General features: G+C 45.9%; 1 protein-coding gene and 1 long non-coding RNA gene across 6 annotated transcripts in view; one reads left to right on the forward strand and one right to left on the reverse strand.

The window, feature by feature from the left end:
- Positions 1-561: 561 nt before the first annotated feature.
- LOC143823119 (uncharacterized) lies at positions 562-10,679 on the reverse strand. Its single transcript, XR_013226384.1, has 3 exons — positions 10,558-10,679; positions 8,993-10,264; positions 562-1,156 (listed from the first exon to the last, which is right to left on the reverse strand). It is a non-coding gene; the product is annotated as an uncharacterized LOC143823119 (long non-coding RNA).
- Positions 10,680-10,719: 40 nt separating this feature from the next.
- The window catches only part of DIAPH2 (diaphanous related formin 2), a 420,337-nt gene continuing 414,754 nt past the window's right edge, over positions 10,720-16,302 (forward strand). For 4 of the 5 annotated variants that reach the window (XR_013226383.1, XM_077309067.1, XM_077309071.1 and 1 more), the window contains exon 1: positions 10,720-10,854. Coding sequence is in view for 4 of the 5 variants with exons in the window: in XM_077309067.1 (XP_077165182.1) it covers positions 10,744-10,854 (111 nt within the window). In the remaining variant the exon portion in view is untranslated. The remainder of the gene's footprint in view (positions 10,855-16,302) is intronic. The other variant, XM_077309070.1, reaches the window with a different exon arrangement.

Here is a 16,302-nt window from a genome sequence, read left to right on the forward strand (position 1 = left end):
ACAGAGGGTGAAGGCTGAAGTGCTATGTATTGCAGACCTGATTTAAATCAAGCCCATACATGCTAAACAGAACATTTCTCTGTAAAGTTTGGTTTGTGGAGGGATATCACTATAATGTTTAGTTTCCATGGATTAAGGTGCTTTTTGGCGTGTGCTTGCGGCCTGAATCCCAACAAGTTTTTGAGGGCCAAACTTGAATTTTATGTTGCCTAGACAGCGGTCCCCAACCTTTTTATCACCAGGGACCACTCAACGCTGGGGACCACTTACCAGGGACCACTCAACGCCTTTTACTGAGGCCCGATGGGGGGGGTAGTTTACTCCTCTACTCTCAACCACTGCCCTAGCGCTCTCTGATCGCTATGGTAATGTTTAAACATCCCTTCAAAATAAGATATAAACACGCCACAACAATGAACATAAGGAACATTTTATTTTCATGGAAATTTTAACTCATGACAATGATAAATCAATGGGAACCCTGAGCTTGTTTCTCTGCAACAAGATAGTCCCATCTGGGAGTGATGGGAGACAATGACACCCGAAGTGTGTTGTAAATGGCCGGGGGGGATGAAGTAAAGGGCCGGGGGGGGAGAAGGTGTCCTTCGGGGCCCACCTCCAATTAGTTGAAGGACCACATGTGGTCTGCAACCCACAGGTTGGGGATCGCTAGCCTAGAGGAACAATCAGCAACCGGTTACAGCAGGGCCAATCCATTTCACTGAAGGATACTTTCTGGGAAGGGTTACCAACCTCCAAGTGTGGCCTTGAGATCTCCTGCTTTTAGATCCAAAATTCAGACTATAGATATCAGTCCCTTTGCAGAAAATGGCTGGCTCGGAGATTGGGCTCCATGTCATGGCATCATGCTGATATCCTTGCCCTCCACAAATTTTGCTCTCTGCAAACTCCACCTCCAAAAATCTGCAGGTATTCCCCAAGAGTTGGCAACCCTATTTTCTGGCCTACTAACTGCCAAGTCAATGTCAAAAGGCATGTGTGGATGATGTGACAATGAAATTCATGAGAACATCATTCCAACCTCTCTCACCTCAACATGGCAAAAATAGTTCCAGGTGAAAGCTCTAAAACAGCAATTCTCAAGCTTGATTTGACCGTGGCCCTTTTAGGAGCTGCTCTCCGGTTCCAGGGCCTCCTGTTAAACAAGGCAAACAGAAAATTTATTATTGAACACCAAGAAAACTTGAACGTTCTGACATACTGGATAAACTTCTTAAAAGACTGTATGAAATTAAAGTTCAGACATCTATTAGGCCTAATGCTTGGTGCTTTTCTGCAAGTTTCATGATATCAGGCTCCAAATTAGACAATGACAGAGTCAGAGGTTGTGATATCAATTATCTCCCTTGTCAAACAGCTTTGCTAAATCTGCACTCAACCAAATATGTTGAGGGAAAGCCACTAAAAAAATCTTTGGACTTTCCCTCCCGTGTTGGAAATTTATTCAGCAGATCACTTTTGATCCACGTCTAAAAAAAGACCTAAGCTCAGAATGAACTAACAATACACAATATACCTGACCTTATATATGCACAAGATAAATTTCTAGAACATTTGACCAAAACAAGCATGTGTGTTTATTTTTTTTTCTTGAATGCATTAATTCAAGCACACACAAAGGATTGGGTTACATGATTTATTTTTCTTTCCCTTGATGAGTGTGGAACTTTCTATCAATTAATGATGTCATGCATGGCAAAAAGGGTATGTCATTGGATCATTTACCAGGGCCCCCTATACACAATTTGGGCTCCCATCACATTCTTTGAATATGGTGGGCGTCCTAGGAAGTCATATGGCCCCTGCTGAGAATGGAAGCTCTAGAACAGTGGTTCTCAACCTTGGGGTCACAACCCCATTTGGGGTCGCGTTGCCCCTTCTGTGGGGTCCCCAAGTTGCTTACCGCCACTGCGCCAGATCTAGGGATGCCAGCATCCAGCTGGAATGTGTGGATCCCCCAGAATTGTACCCATCTCCAGACTAGAGAGATCAGTTCCTCTGGAGAAAATGGAGTCTTTGGATGGTTAACTCTATGGCCTTGTACTCTGCTGAGGTCCATGTCTTCCCCAGGCTCCATCGCTAAATCTTCAGGAATTCCCCAGCCTGGATACGGCAACCTGTACCTCCCCATCACTTGCTGGTGGCAAAGGGGAACCTGGCAACCCTAACCAGTTCTCTTCAGCCAACTTTCCCCCCCCCCCCCCCTTATCTGACAACATTTGGGTCCCATTCTTTGGCTAGGTAAAGCAGATGAGCAAACTCAACTTTATTGGTTAAATCTTTCCTTCAAACTGTTAGAGATCAAGCCTTGTCAGCCCCCCCTCCCCACGTTGTGACAATCCGATCCAACAAAATATACATGCCTTGTGTTTGGAATCTTAGTTATGATGAGATTATTTGGAGGACAATCAAGGGCTGTGGGCTTGGCTTGGCTTTGTTTCATACACGGAACGAGTATCTTTGGAGAAAACTTAACATCATGGTTGTACCTGGGGACAATCTAACTGCATAAGAATTGAGGGGCGGCAGCTTAAAATATTATGCCACAGATACTTGAGGTGTGCATAACTGTCAGCTCAGAGAAGCGTTAAGACAGAAATTGGTGGCAGAGTTGTTTGCTGTCCCTGCAAAAACTCAAGGGGACTCTGTTAATCAACAGAATTAGCTGGCAACCTTTTAGTAGATTGCTGCAGTAAAAAAGAGGGGGGAAAGACCCTTCATTTTATGCACTGCATAGTTAATAAAAATGAACATTAAGTACTACAGCTTTATGACTGTTGTAACAAGACTGGTATGTTGCCAGTCCCATTACCTAGTATTAAAATTAGGAGTGTTAGCAACCACAGTTTACAGCTATAAATAGCAGTGGTAGTAGCTATTGTTGCACACAGTAGAACTCTTAAGTTTGCTATACATCTGGCTGGCCGAACTCTCTGAGCAAAGAAGTTGAGGTTCAAACTAGTGATAAATGAGGGGAAGTGAACAGTAAAATAAGGCTAAAACATTAGCCAGCTGCCTGGAAGCAGTGACGAGATGGCTCAAGCAGAGTCATCTGAAGCTCAATCCTTCAAAGATGGAGAACCTGTGGCTGGGTAGGAAGGGTCCATGTGAGGAAACACGCCTACCCATCCTGGATGGTGTGCAGCTCTCAACACGCACTCCACCAGGATTCTGGGTGTGATCCTGGATGCTTCCCTCACAATGGAAGCCCATGTCACGAAGGCGTTTTACTATCTCCACCAAGCTGAACTACTAGTGCCCTACCTGGCCCTGGAACACCTATCTACAGTGATCCACGTGACAGTCACCTCTAGACTGGACTTCTGTAACTCGCTATACACAGGCTTGCCCTTAGCCTTGATCTGGAAACTACAGCTGGTCCAAAATGCAGTGGCCAGGGTCCTCACAGAAACACCATGGATGTCCCACATTTGGCCCATTCTCCATCAACTACAGTGGCTGCCAGATGAATTCTGGAGCAGGCTAAAGGTTCTGGTAATTACCTTTAAGGCAATTAACCTGCTGAAATTATTTTTTCCCACCTTTAAAGTCTATGGGGAATGGTGTTAGCCTCTTTGGGAGCCATCCCCTTGATCCAATCTTCTTGAAACTTGCAGGGGAGCTCAGGGAGGGCCATCCTTGAGTCCCCTGAAAGTTTCAGGAAGATTGCACCAGGGGGTCCTGCTCCCAAAGAGGGTCCCACAATTCCCTCTTTGGGAGCCCCTAGTATGGGATCCCTTGGTCCAATACTCTTGAAACTTGCAGGGAAACTCAGGGAGGGTCATGCCTGAGTCCCCAGCAAGTTTCAGGAAGATTGCAGCAGGGGGTCCCATCCTAGAGGCTCCCAAAGACCTTTTCCCATAGATTTCCGAACCTCCATTCTATCCAAAGGAGCGGATGGGGTGCCCTCTTTGGGAGCCCCTAGGATTGGACCCCTTGGTCCAATCTTCTTGAAACTTGCAGGGGAGTCAGGGAAGACCCTCCCTGAGCTCCCAAGATGTTTCAGGGGTGCAACTTACACCCCCTCCCCCCGGTGGCCATTTTAGACGCCGAAAAAAAAGAAAAAAAAAGCCAGCTAGGACGCTGCAGCTGCCACGAGGCTGCAAACTGCTGGCTAATCGATCCAAATCAAATCTATTCTGAATTGATTTGGCCGAATCTCATGGATTCGGCCTTTTAATGATGGAGGACGGTCCGTTTTGGACCGTTTTAGGCTCAGAAACGCCCAAAATGGCCCCGATTCGGCCGATTCGGGTGTTTCCGAGCCGAATATGCACATGCCTATGGAACCTCCACATTCAGAGGCAATACAATATCTCAAACAACATCAGGGGAGGGCCTCAGCCTCTATGCCCTTCCGTTAGTGCTCCAAAGCCATGGTTGGTTACCGTGTGATACAGGATGCTGAAAAAGATAAACCACTTTTCTGATCCTAACCAACACCCACATATTTCAGTTATTCTTACACTAAATTAGGAGTCCAAGGGCATCTTAAAACAACAAACAAAAGTTAGTAATCCATATATTTTTATTGAGAGCTCACTTCATGAGATAAATGAGGATCCATCAGACTAATTTGACATAAACGGGTGTGGGAGTGGGGAATATTACAAAAGAAGTCTGCTTAAATCACGATCTGGCCCAAGATGAATCAGTTCATGCAGAGTGCATGGGAGATACTCCACTTGTTCTTAGATGTTGAAAAGGTAAAAATATACCCTGAATGAAATTAAATATGCAAATACAATAGGGAATTACAGAGATTTAGCTGAAACAATTAACCTCTATAACTAATGAGAAACACTGGATTAAAATGGTACTAAATGTGAGGGACTCAACAACAATTATAAAAGTAGCAAAGTTTTTGCTGGCAATTTTAAATGAAAATCTTTTTACGATGGATTTTACATCTGGAACTGTTTGAAATTTTCATTTTATGCTTTGAAATTTTATGCCAATAAAGGTACCCTGAAAACCTCTATAAATGGTGCTATATGCAAGGTATTAGCACCTATAATAAGAAAATGACAGTTCCACCCTTAAAGATGTTAATTATTTTAGCTGTACCTGTATGACTTCCTGTTGCATTGTTTCATCCTTCACTGAGTTTAATGTCTTGCCCATCTAAGAACTGTTGACAGTTTTGCACACCCATGCTGAGAGAACTGATGAGTGTTTTATTTGGGTTTTGTTTTGAACCAGAGTTTCTGTAACATCCCCACTAACATGGCCATGTAACTGGTGAAGGAGTTTCTCTCTCCTACAATTGCCCACTCTCACTCTGGCAGAAAGAGAATCCTGGCACCGGAATGGCATCATCGTGATGTGCCTTATGAATCTACCCAATAGCAATAATAACTTTCTAAGACCCTGCTTCTAAGGTCCTCCTAAAATCCTTCTGAAATAAGGCAAGTTGAAGTCTACAAGAGGGCCTTCTTGGTCATGGCTCCAAAATCTTCTATCTCCAGAGAAACTTATTGGTCTTGTTTTGTTACTATCTTCTGAAGACTTTTGAGGTTTGATTGGCATTTCCTCAGTGATCCTGCATTTCTGCCCATTTCTGTTTTAATTGTTTTTCTGTTTTTGTATGAATATTTTAGCTTGGTATTAATGGTTTTTATTGTGTTTTTGTTTGGGTTTAATAGTCTTGATATGTTTTTTAATTTGCTAGTTGTTTCAGTGGCCCTGATTTAAATAACTAATACATTTATGGCCACATAACCAGACGCTGTATCACTGCATTACAGGATGCATTAGCATGGAAGTCTGAGAATGCTATCGCTACAGCAGTCATTTCTGGCCTATATGTCTTCGGAAAAAGAGATCTTGACTACAAGCAGGGACTTTACACGCATCTGCAGGACTCCCAGGAGTACATTAGCATTGAGGTTTCTGCACACGTTTTCCAGTTGCTCTCAGATCTCATTTCCTGTTGCTACTCTTGTAAAGAAAAATCATCATCAGGTGCCAGTGTGATGGCACTTCCAGGGAAAACCTAGAAGTTACATCAGTCCACTCTGAAAATTACTAGCTGCATTAAATGGGAGAGCAAGCTTGATGTAGTGGTTAGGAACAGCAGCTTCTAGTCTGGCAAGATGGGTTTGATTCCTTACTCCTCCATATGGGTGAACTTGGGCTCATCACAGCACTGATAGAGCTGTTCCGAACAAGCAGTAAACTCAGGGCTCTCTCATCCTCACCTACCTCACAGGGTGTCTGTTGTGGGGAGAGGAAAGGGAAGGCGAATGTAAGCTGCTTTGAGACTCCTTCAGATTGAGAAAAACGGCATATAGAACCAACTCTTCTTAGCATTGCCTCTCACAAGTTGACAACTGTGGGGTGTGCCATTTGAGTGATGGTGGTTGGTGGCAGGACATCATTGCACAACTGGTAGATGTTGGTGGGATTGCTTTGGGCCCTGATGTGATAAATTGATTCTGTGTGCTTGGGTGTGGGTTATTTCTGTCATTAGTTATCCTCCTGGGAAGCAGCAAAGGGATGTTGACTAGACATACAAGCATGAAGTGTTCAGTGTAGTGTAGGTTATATTTTAATCGTTCAGCAATATTTTATATTCATGTTTGTTTAGGAGATCAATTTATACATACATGCATACATATATCCCTGGGTGATTTGAATTCTGTTGAAATCCAGGGAGTTGCTTCTGAACCTCGAGGTTTTAATCCAAACATTTTTAGATGTTATCTGGTTCACTTCCCAAGACTTGCTGCTGATTTCCCCATTCCAATTATCTGCCACATGCTGTCCCTCCTCTAGGCTGTAAATTTCTCTGGAGAATCATTGTTTTTCCCCACTAACAATCACAAGTCTTTCTCTTGAAGCACAAACTGCATGGTTTGTGAGACCTTTACAGCTCATCAAAGCATTGCCCTCTGGAATCTATTCTCACTGCTGCACCTCTCCTTGTAAGATGCATGAGGCATGTGCAGAATGCCTTTTTCTCATCCATGAGTAACCACAGCCAGATAGCATATTAGTTAGAATGAGGCTAGCCTGATCTCACCAGATCTCAGAGGCTAAGCATTGGTTAGCTGTGACTAGTATTTGGATGGGAGACCAGCACGGAATACCAAGGTTGTGATGTGGAGGTAGGTAATGGCAAACCACCTCTGAACCTCTCTTGCCTTGAAAACCCCTTAGGTTGACATAATTTGGCTGTGACTTAGCACTTTCCACCACCAGAGGAAACAGATTGCAGCAAAGTGCTTGATTTGCAGATATTAGTGGGTACTTGCAATGTTAATATTTATTTAGATTTTTATACTGCCCTTCCCTACGGCTCTGGGCAGTTTACAGAAAACATTTTGGAACATTTACATGGAACAGTATAAGTATCAATATAACAATATAACAACAATAACATACCAACTAGAACTACAATAGTATTTCGACAACAATAACTTTGACACTCCCTTGTTATGAGTCAGTTGGCCTCAAGCAAATGCCTGGTGGAAGAGCTCCTTTTTGCAGGCCCTGCAGAATTGTGGAAGTTCCGGCAGGGCCCTGATCTCTTTGGGGAGCTCATTCCACCAGGTGGGGGCCAGGACTGAAAAGGCCCTGGCCCTTGTTGAGGTCCGACATGCCTCTTTAGGGCCAGGGATCCACAGCCAGTTGGAGGTGGTGGAGCGTAGAGCTCTTCTGGGGGCATAGATATATTAATATATTAATAGATGTATTCTAAATTATATTCCGATGATTGAAGAACAGTTAGGATTTTACATAGCTCAAACTTCTGGGCAAGATGCATATATGCTCCTGTAGATCATTATGGACCACCCATACTGAATAGAGCTGTGAAAATCCCACAGTCAAGTTCCTACACAAAGTACATTAAAACAATCAGAAGTCTTGTGGTGCCTTAAAAATTAACTGACCTACAGTCCTAAGCAGATGTCCTAAGCAGAGTTACACCTTTCTAAAAACATGGTTGGCTAAAATAGCCTGATCTTATCAGACATTGGGAGCTAATTAGGGTTGGCACTAGGTTGGATGGGAAACCACCAAGAAAGTTCATGGTTACTTAGAGGGCAAAGGTAAGCCACTTCTCTTGCCTTGAAAACTCAATGAGGTCACCATAAATGAACTGTGACTTGATCATAGTTTTCAACACCAAAAACACTGAAGTCAAGTTGGCTTAGATGAGTGTAATTCTGTTTAGAAGAAGAGTTGGTTCTTACATGCCACTTTTATCTACTAGAAGGAATCTCATAGTGGCTTACAATCACCTTCCTTTTCCTCTCCTCACAACAGACACCCTTTGAGGTTAAGTGAGGGTGAGAGAGCCTTGATATTACTGCTCGGTCAGAACAGCTCTATCAAGAGTCTCAAAGCAGCTTACAATCGCCTTTCCTTTCTTCTCCCCACAACAGATGCCCCATGAGGTAGGTGAGGCTGAGAGAGCCCTGATATTACTGCTCAGTCAGAACAACTCTATCAGTGCTGTGATGAGCCCAAGGTCACCTAGCTGGCTGCATGGGGGGGGGGAGTGGAGAGTCAAACCCAGCTCACCAGATTAGAAGTTGGCGCTCCTAAGCACTTCACCAAGTTGGCTCCCAAGCGAAATGCAGTCGTGAGCAGTTAACCCTTTTAAACCCATTGGCTTCAGGGAACTTAGAAAGGTATAACTCCGATTCAAATTGGACAAATACACACAGGGTGAACTAGCAAATCAAAACCCTGAAAGCAAACGGGGCAAAAAGATCATGTAATGCAGAAGGAGCAGTCTGTCACAATTATATACAACCGTGCTATCCATGAGAGCATTCAAGGAAGAACAGGAAGCGGGTCAGCCGGTTGTGCCTAGATCCTCTAGGCTAAGAATTAAATCCCCAAAGAACACGTACATGAAATATTGTTTAAATTTATTGTAAGTCAATTTGGAAACTAGTTTGGGCTGAAAAAAAATTAAAATATAATAATTATATAAATAAAGGTAGTGTGGCTTAGTTACCTTCTTTTTCTTTTGCAGGGCCTTTGGTGACGGGTAGTAATTTAACTGGTAGAACTCCCTACTTCCAGGAAAGGCACTGATGAGATGTTCTGCTTATTGAATTTCAGCCTGGAGTTAAAAGCATAAGGCACAGGCTACCAGAGGAATGTGGTGTATATAACTTTCAAAATACATAATAAAATTTCAAAAAAACACTCCCAATTTGTACCCCATTGTCTGTTGTTGGATGTGTTCTTAAAGTTAGTCAAAAATAATTTCAAAAGGATAGAAAAATGCTTATTTGCACACTGAATACTTTCATGTTGTGTAGAGGAGAGGCAGGTTGATGAGGGAATTAGACTGAACATTTCGATCTTACTTGGTCCTTGGCTGACAGATGGCATTTGCTAGATGCGGCACATGTCAAAAAGAAAAAGTTGTGAAAACAATAACAGCAGCCCATACTAACAAATAAAGACAGCAGGTAATAATATGCATATTTATTCAAAGTATTTTGTACATATTCTCTGTTAGGACAGTTGACTTAACTCAGCATTGCCTGTCACTTGAGGATATGCATCCCTGCTTGGGTAGAGTTGGATGGGGCTAGTCAGTTTCAGTTGCTCTGCTCTACACCTGGGAATACATTTGCACTTGCCCTTAATCACAAGTCCTGACGTTTCCATCCCTTCTACTACGTCTTTTGAACTGGAGCTGAACCGATAACCTTATAAACTCAGCTTGTTATTCCAGCGAGTCTCTTGCATCTGCCAAACATCTTCATAGTGCTTACAGTGCATAATATCTGTTGGATATTTTCATGATGCTGTTTACAGCTAATTTCCTGTTTCCTTATATTGGTAATCTGGTGATTTCCATTTCATCGTCCGAAGAAGCACACTTGCACACGAAAGCTTAGACCTTGAACAACACTTTGCTGGTCTTAGAGGTGCCCTTGGACTCAAACTTTTTTTTTTCTGTATCTGTATCTGTATCTGGTTGTGACACAGATGTAACAGAACTGATTTTTGCTATATATTCCCTGTCATGTAAGAAGATCATAGTCTGATGAAGAGCGCTTGCACTCGAAAGCTCACACCTTGAATAAATCTTTGTTGGTCTTAAAGGTGCCAATGGACTCTGATTTTTTTTTCATGCCTGCTTCCTCCACAGCGCCGTTTGGCAGATGCTCTCCCCTTCCTTCCCTTGTCGCCTCTTCTTCCTCATCAGTTCCTTCTATCCCTTCTTAGTAATCCATGCATCCGGGCCACTGCCTTCCTACAGGCTTTTCTTCTATTGAAACAAAAAAACAAAAAAAAGAAAGAAAAAAATTGCAGCTTGTCCTAATTATTGTCCCATTTGGCCTCTTCCGGGCTTTCCCAACTAGTAAGGACAACATCACGCTCTTGCGGCTTCAGCGTGCGAAGCTAGTTCTCCCCCCTCCTCCTCCTTCCCTTTCGCTGACGCACGCGCAGAAGCTCTTCCGTGCCCCCCCACCCCGCCCTTTCCCCTATTTCCATCGCGGAAGCAAGAGGGGGGGGGGAGAAGAACATGCGCAGACGGGCAAGCTCACGCGCCGACTGTACCTGTCAGGAGAGGCGGTGACCAAAACAAAAAGAAAAAGAAGGGAAGGAAGGGAGGGAGGCGACCGAGGCGCTTTGCCGGCTCGCTCCTGCCGGGCACCCTTCGCGGGGCGGGGCCCGACCGGGCCACCCCTTGACCGACCCGCCCTTCGCCTTAATCGGCGCGGCGCCTATGGGGGCCTGAGAGGCATGGAGAACCAGGGAGCCGGTGGCGGCGAGGAAGAGCTGGCCAAGATGAACCCCAAGCGGGCCGGCAGCGCGCGCCTCCCCGACGAGGAGAATAAGAACAAGCCCAAGCTGGTGAGAGGAGGCGCGGAGGGGAGGCGGCCAGGGTGGGGAGCCTGGCTTTCTCCTGGGGATTGCTGGGCCGGGGAAGAGCCTGCCTTCCGCCGGGGGTCGGAGGCCTGCGCGGGGTTGCCAGCTGCTGCTGCTGCTGCTGGCTCCTGCTCGTGTGCAATTCATGCCTGAGCCCTGCAGCACTTGGAGCCGCTTAAGGCAGATGGGCAGCTCTCCCTGGGCCCGCCCGCTTCTTTGGCCGCCCCCGTGCCCTGCAACTGACACGCATTCAGTGGCTATGCTCAGGATCGGCTTGTTAGTTTCTCCTCTCGGGCTGTCAAACTCTCCCCAAACTCTGCAGGCTGCAGCATGCGGTGGTCGAAGCGAAAGAGATCTTATTGTGGCTGGGAAGTGGGTGGGCGGAAGGGAAGGTGTCTGAGCTTGGCTCTTGGAGCCCTTCCTTGCGTGCCCAGGGAAATGCCAATGGGCACTTTGTGACCAGGGACTCTTTTTTTTGGGGGGGGGGGGCATCATCTGGACTTGATATTAAGGTCACTGGGGGTGGGCAGGTAGTTGTGAATTTCCTGCATTATGCAGGGGGTGGACTGTCAGGGGTAGTCAACCTGTGGACCTCCAGATGTCCATGGACTACAATTCCCGTGAGCCCCTGCCAGCAAATGCTTGACAGGCCACTCCTCACGGGAATTGTAGTCCATGGACATCTGGAGGACCACAGGTTGACTACCCCTGGACTAGATGACCCTGGAGAACCCCTTCAACTCTGATTCTATGATTGCCTGGTTCTGTCTCAGGTTGGCGTCTTGGCTAGTAGTTCAGGAAGACGTTGGAAGTGAGCAGCACTTGTTTTGTTGTTGTGATACCTTTAAGATTTGTCAGATTCTTTGTTTTCTTGTCTTTTGTTTATTATTGCCCCAGCTCCTGTTTGCAGAGCACATGCAAACTTGGCAGCAGTGTGAGTTATTATCTCTTTAATCTGCCAAATCTTATTGTGGCTGCCAGTTTCTTTCACTTGATCCTGTGTTTTGCACATTAGCCTACAGAAAGGAGCCCATAGCAGCAGCATGATTTGCTCATCTTTTTCTAAAGATGCTCCATCCGAGGACACTTATTGTGGTTGCCAGCTTTGCATTGACCCTGCTCCTGTGATTTGAACAGGCCTCTGAACAGGGACTGAAGTAAAGAACAGTCATCTTGCAATGCTTGGTTCTTCAGGTGCTTTTGGAATAGACGATCTTGTAGATTGTACAGGAAAATAGCAAAGTTATTGCACACCTTTGAAAAGGATGACAAATCTTTCCCGTAGGTAAGAATCTACTTTGTAACAATGAACAGGTTGGTCTGCTTAAAGTGACCTGCCAAGCTTCTTTTTACAGTTGGTGACCTTCCCTGCAATAGGCACTTCTCTGGAAATTGAGTTTGTTTGTTTATATTAATTCTCATCCATTCCAGAAAAACCAAACAAAACCTTAAACAAAACTGTTCTGCATGTTCGGTTACTGGGGGTAAAAGTGGGAATGATATGATTTTACATTGAATTAATGATTTTAGTATAGAAACAAAAAAAATCACCATTATATGAGACCATATCTTAGTCTATAGCTGCCTTCTGTGCTTTTTTTATTGTTGAGAAACACCTGAAACATTCCTGAGTTTTTAAGAAATCTCCAAAGTGGTGCAGTTGTGCAGAATATGGTTGGGAAGCATCGCTATGGCCCATTATGCACGGAGTGGAAGGTCCGCATTCCGGGTGGAATGGCGGTGGCTAAAATCACCAATTATGCATGCTGCAGGTGGCAACCGGGTACAGAGTCAACATATGCTGTCAAAAAAGCCACATTAGCGAGATGCGGAAGGAAGTGGAGCTTCCCAGGATCAGGGCGCAACCAGAAGCTGGTCCGGAGTAGCTGCGTGCATAATTGGATACTCTGGGTTTTGCCACCATTGCGTTCCATCCCGTGCGTAAGCGGTTTGCTTCGCTTCTTCCTCCTCTGCGTTCTCCATGCCGCCGTTTCAGTGGCTGTGCATAATAGGCCATTGTAGATGCCCACACCTCCGGGCCTGTCACTGGCCATTCTGGGAAGGGAAAATGTATTTATGTATTTTATAAATATATAAAACACCCACCCATTCATGATACCCTTCTAGGGCCATTAAGAACCTCCAGGGTTTCATGAAACCCTGGTTGAGAAAGCCTGGTCTATAGTCATCATTACCATAATCATGCATCCACTACATCATGGGACTACAATGGCACAAAAATGTAATTGAAATACATGCTTCCTCATAGATCCTCAAGATTTTTACGAAGGGCATCCCAGTGTCACTTTCAGATAAGATCAGATCATCTATAACAGGGGTAGTCAAACTGCGGCCCTCCAGATGTCCATGGACTACAATTCCCAGGAGCCCCTGCCAGCGTTTGCTGGCAGGGGCTCCTGGGAAATGTAGTCCATGGATATCTGGGGGGCCGCAGTTTGACTACCCCTGATCTATAATGTCAATAGCCACAGATTGCATAGCAATCACAGATCTGCTTCTTCATGTAAGGATCATAGTACAAATAAATAGTGTGATTCCAGTGCATGGATCCTCATAGTTTTGGCATTGGGTCACCTAAACACACCATCAAATCACATATCCTGTCGTTGGCCACAGCTTGCACCACAAAAATCATGGATCTACATCTTCATGGTGATACCATGGAGCAAAAACATGTTTCTGAAGTATGGATTCTGATGATGGATCAGGGGTTTTGCATTGTGTCACCCCCAACTCACCATGAAATCACATATCATTACCTTAACCATAAGCTGAATTACGCCAGGTTAGTTTGCAAGGCAGGAAGTAGACCTTGCATGCCTAACCAAAACCTGGGCGCGAGAGGGCGAAACACTCACCCTGAAAAGTCTTGCGCCACCTAGGTTTTCTGTCCTTCACCACATGCTGTTTGTGTGGGAGGGTGGTGATCCTTATTCAGGAGACTTTCTCCTACAGGGCTCTCCCAGTACCCTATATCTTGGGAGTGGAGTGTGTCGGCATAGAGTTGGGAACAGTGGAGAGCCTGGCTATCTGGGTGGTGTACTGACTGCCTAGCACTCCTCTTGCTGTCCTGTCGAGCCTCTTGGAGGCAGCGATGACCAGAGAATTGCAGTACCCAACATTTATAATCTTGGGGGACTTCAACATCCCCAGCGGTTCACTGACCTCCAGATCGGGTTCAGACCTGGTGGCACCATGGTGACATGGGGCTCTCCCACTTTGTTATTGGCCCTACCCACGAGGCTGGCTGCACTGTTGATTTGATCTTGGGTGCCAGAGTTGAAGTAGATCTGATGGCAACAGATGTCCTGTGGTCAGACCGCTATGCCATGAAGGCCTGGCTTAGGGTATCACCCCATGCCTGCTTGTGTGACGGGTGCATTTTTGCCTGCCTGCAGAGACTTATGGATCTGACTGGATTCCTGAAAGCTCTGCGGAAACTGATGCCTCCTGTTGGTGGAGGACTGGCAGTTCTGCCTGGTGGCAGCCATTGACCAAATTGCTCCTCAACGCCCTCTCTGCCCCTGCCTCAGTCTTGTTCTGTGGGAGAGGAAGAGGGATGTGACGCAGCTACAGCGAGTGTGGAGGAAGACTTGTGACAAAGTGACAAGAGCCTCTTATCACATGCTTATGAAGGCATATGAAATGCCATAAAGGCAGCTAAATGGGAGTTTAAGATGCCTCTATTGTGGCCACAAGCTGTCACCTGGCACAATTATTTCGGGTAGTTTGGTCGCTTATCACCCTCAAGGAAAGGTGCCAAGATTTTTGTTAATTGGACTTAGGCTGTGAGGCACTAACAAGCTATTTTTGTGAATTAAGTTGTGTCACTCTGCTTGGACCTACCTGCCACACTTAATGCAGAAATGGAACTGGAGGCTTCTTGGCTATCTTGGGGAAAACATTTGATGGATTCAGGCAGCTTTCGGAAAACAAAGTGGACAAGTTGCTGGGATCAGTGAGGGTGACCACTTGCTCCCTGTCCATCTCAGCCGCTACAGACAAGCAGCCAGTGAATAGGAGGCCCTTTGCGGGATATTGTCAGAGGGCCTGAAGGAGGCAGTGGTTTGCCCTCTACTGAAGAAACTGTCGATGAACCCATGGACCTTGCCAGCCACCACCCAGTCTCGTATCTTGTGCTTCTGGATAAGGTGATTGAAAGGATTGCTGCAGATCAGATCCTGGCATTCTTGGAGGAAATGTTAGTGCTTGATCCATATCAGTTGGGCTTCAGTCCTGGCCATGGAGTGGAGACAGTGCTGGTCGCTTTGACAGATAATCTCTGGCGCCAGCTGGATAAGAGCAGTTCATCTATCCTCATGATGTTATCCCTGTTGGATGTGTTTGACATGGTCGACCACAATTTATTAGCCCACCGCCTCGCCAGGGCTGGGATTTTGAGGACAGCCTTACAGTGGTTGAGCTACTTTCTCTGTAAGCGAACACAAAGGGTGGTTGTGGGAGGGAGGGGGAGATGTTGCATCCCTATCAACTCCCTTGTGGAGTTTTGCAGGGAGCAGTTCTCTCCTGCATCCTGTTCAACATCTTTATGTGACCTCTGGCACAGCTGGTCTGCAGTTAATGGCTGAGTTATCACTAGTATATGGATGCCATCTGGTTCTATGATTTGATGGACAGCTGCCTGGACTTCCCTTGGTTTCATTTGCCAGATGTCTGGAAGCTGCAGATGGATAATTACAGCAGATTAGCCTGAAACTCAACCCCTCCAAGACCGAGGACCTGTGGCTGGGCAGGAAGGCAACAGATCAGGAAGCACACCTACCCACACTGGCTGAGGTGCAGTTTAACCTCTAGCCCTTGGCCAGAAATCTGGGTGTGATCCTGGATGCATCCCTTTCAGTGAAGGCCCAGGTCACACAAGTAGCCCACATGGCATTTTCCATCTCCACCAGGCAAGGCTACTAGCGCCCTATCTGTCCTCAGATTGCTTGGCTACAGTCATCCATGCAACGGTTACCTCCAGATTGGACTTCTGTCTCGCTCTACATGGCTTACCCTTGTCCCTGACCTAGAAATCACAGCTGGTACAGAATACAGCTTCTAGGATCATCAGGAACATCTTGGAGGACCCATATCTGGCCTGTGCTGAGGTAGCTGCATTTGCTGCCAATTTTGGTGTTAATCTTTAAGGCCATCTGTGGTCTGGGTTTACCATATTTCCAGGACCGCCTGTGTCCTTATGCCCCCCACAGGGTGCAAATCTGTTGGGGGGTTCCTGGCCAGAGGGAAGTGTGCCTGACCTCAACACGGAAAAGGGCCTTTTTTGGTCCTGGCCCCAGCCTGGCGGAATGGGCTCCCGGGATAGCTGAAGGCCCTGACAAAACTTTCTCAGTTTCACAAGGCCTGTAAAACAGAGCTCTTCCACCAGGTCTTTGGTTGAGGCAAATGCAG

The sequence above is a fragment of the Paroedura picta genome, chromosome 13, assembly GCF_049243985.1.
Source record: "Paroedura picta isolate Pp20150507F chromosome 13, Ppicta_v3.0, whole genome shotgun sequence".
Lineage (NCBI taxonomy): Eukaryota > Metazoa > Chordata > Lepidosauria > Squamata > Gekkonidae > Paroedura > Paroedura picta.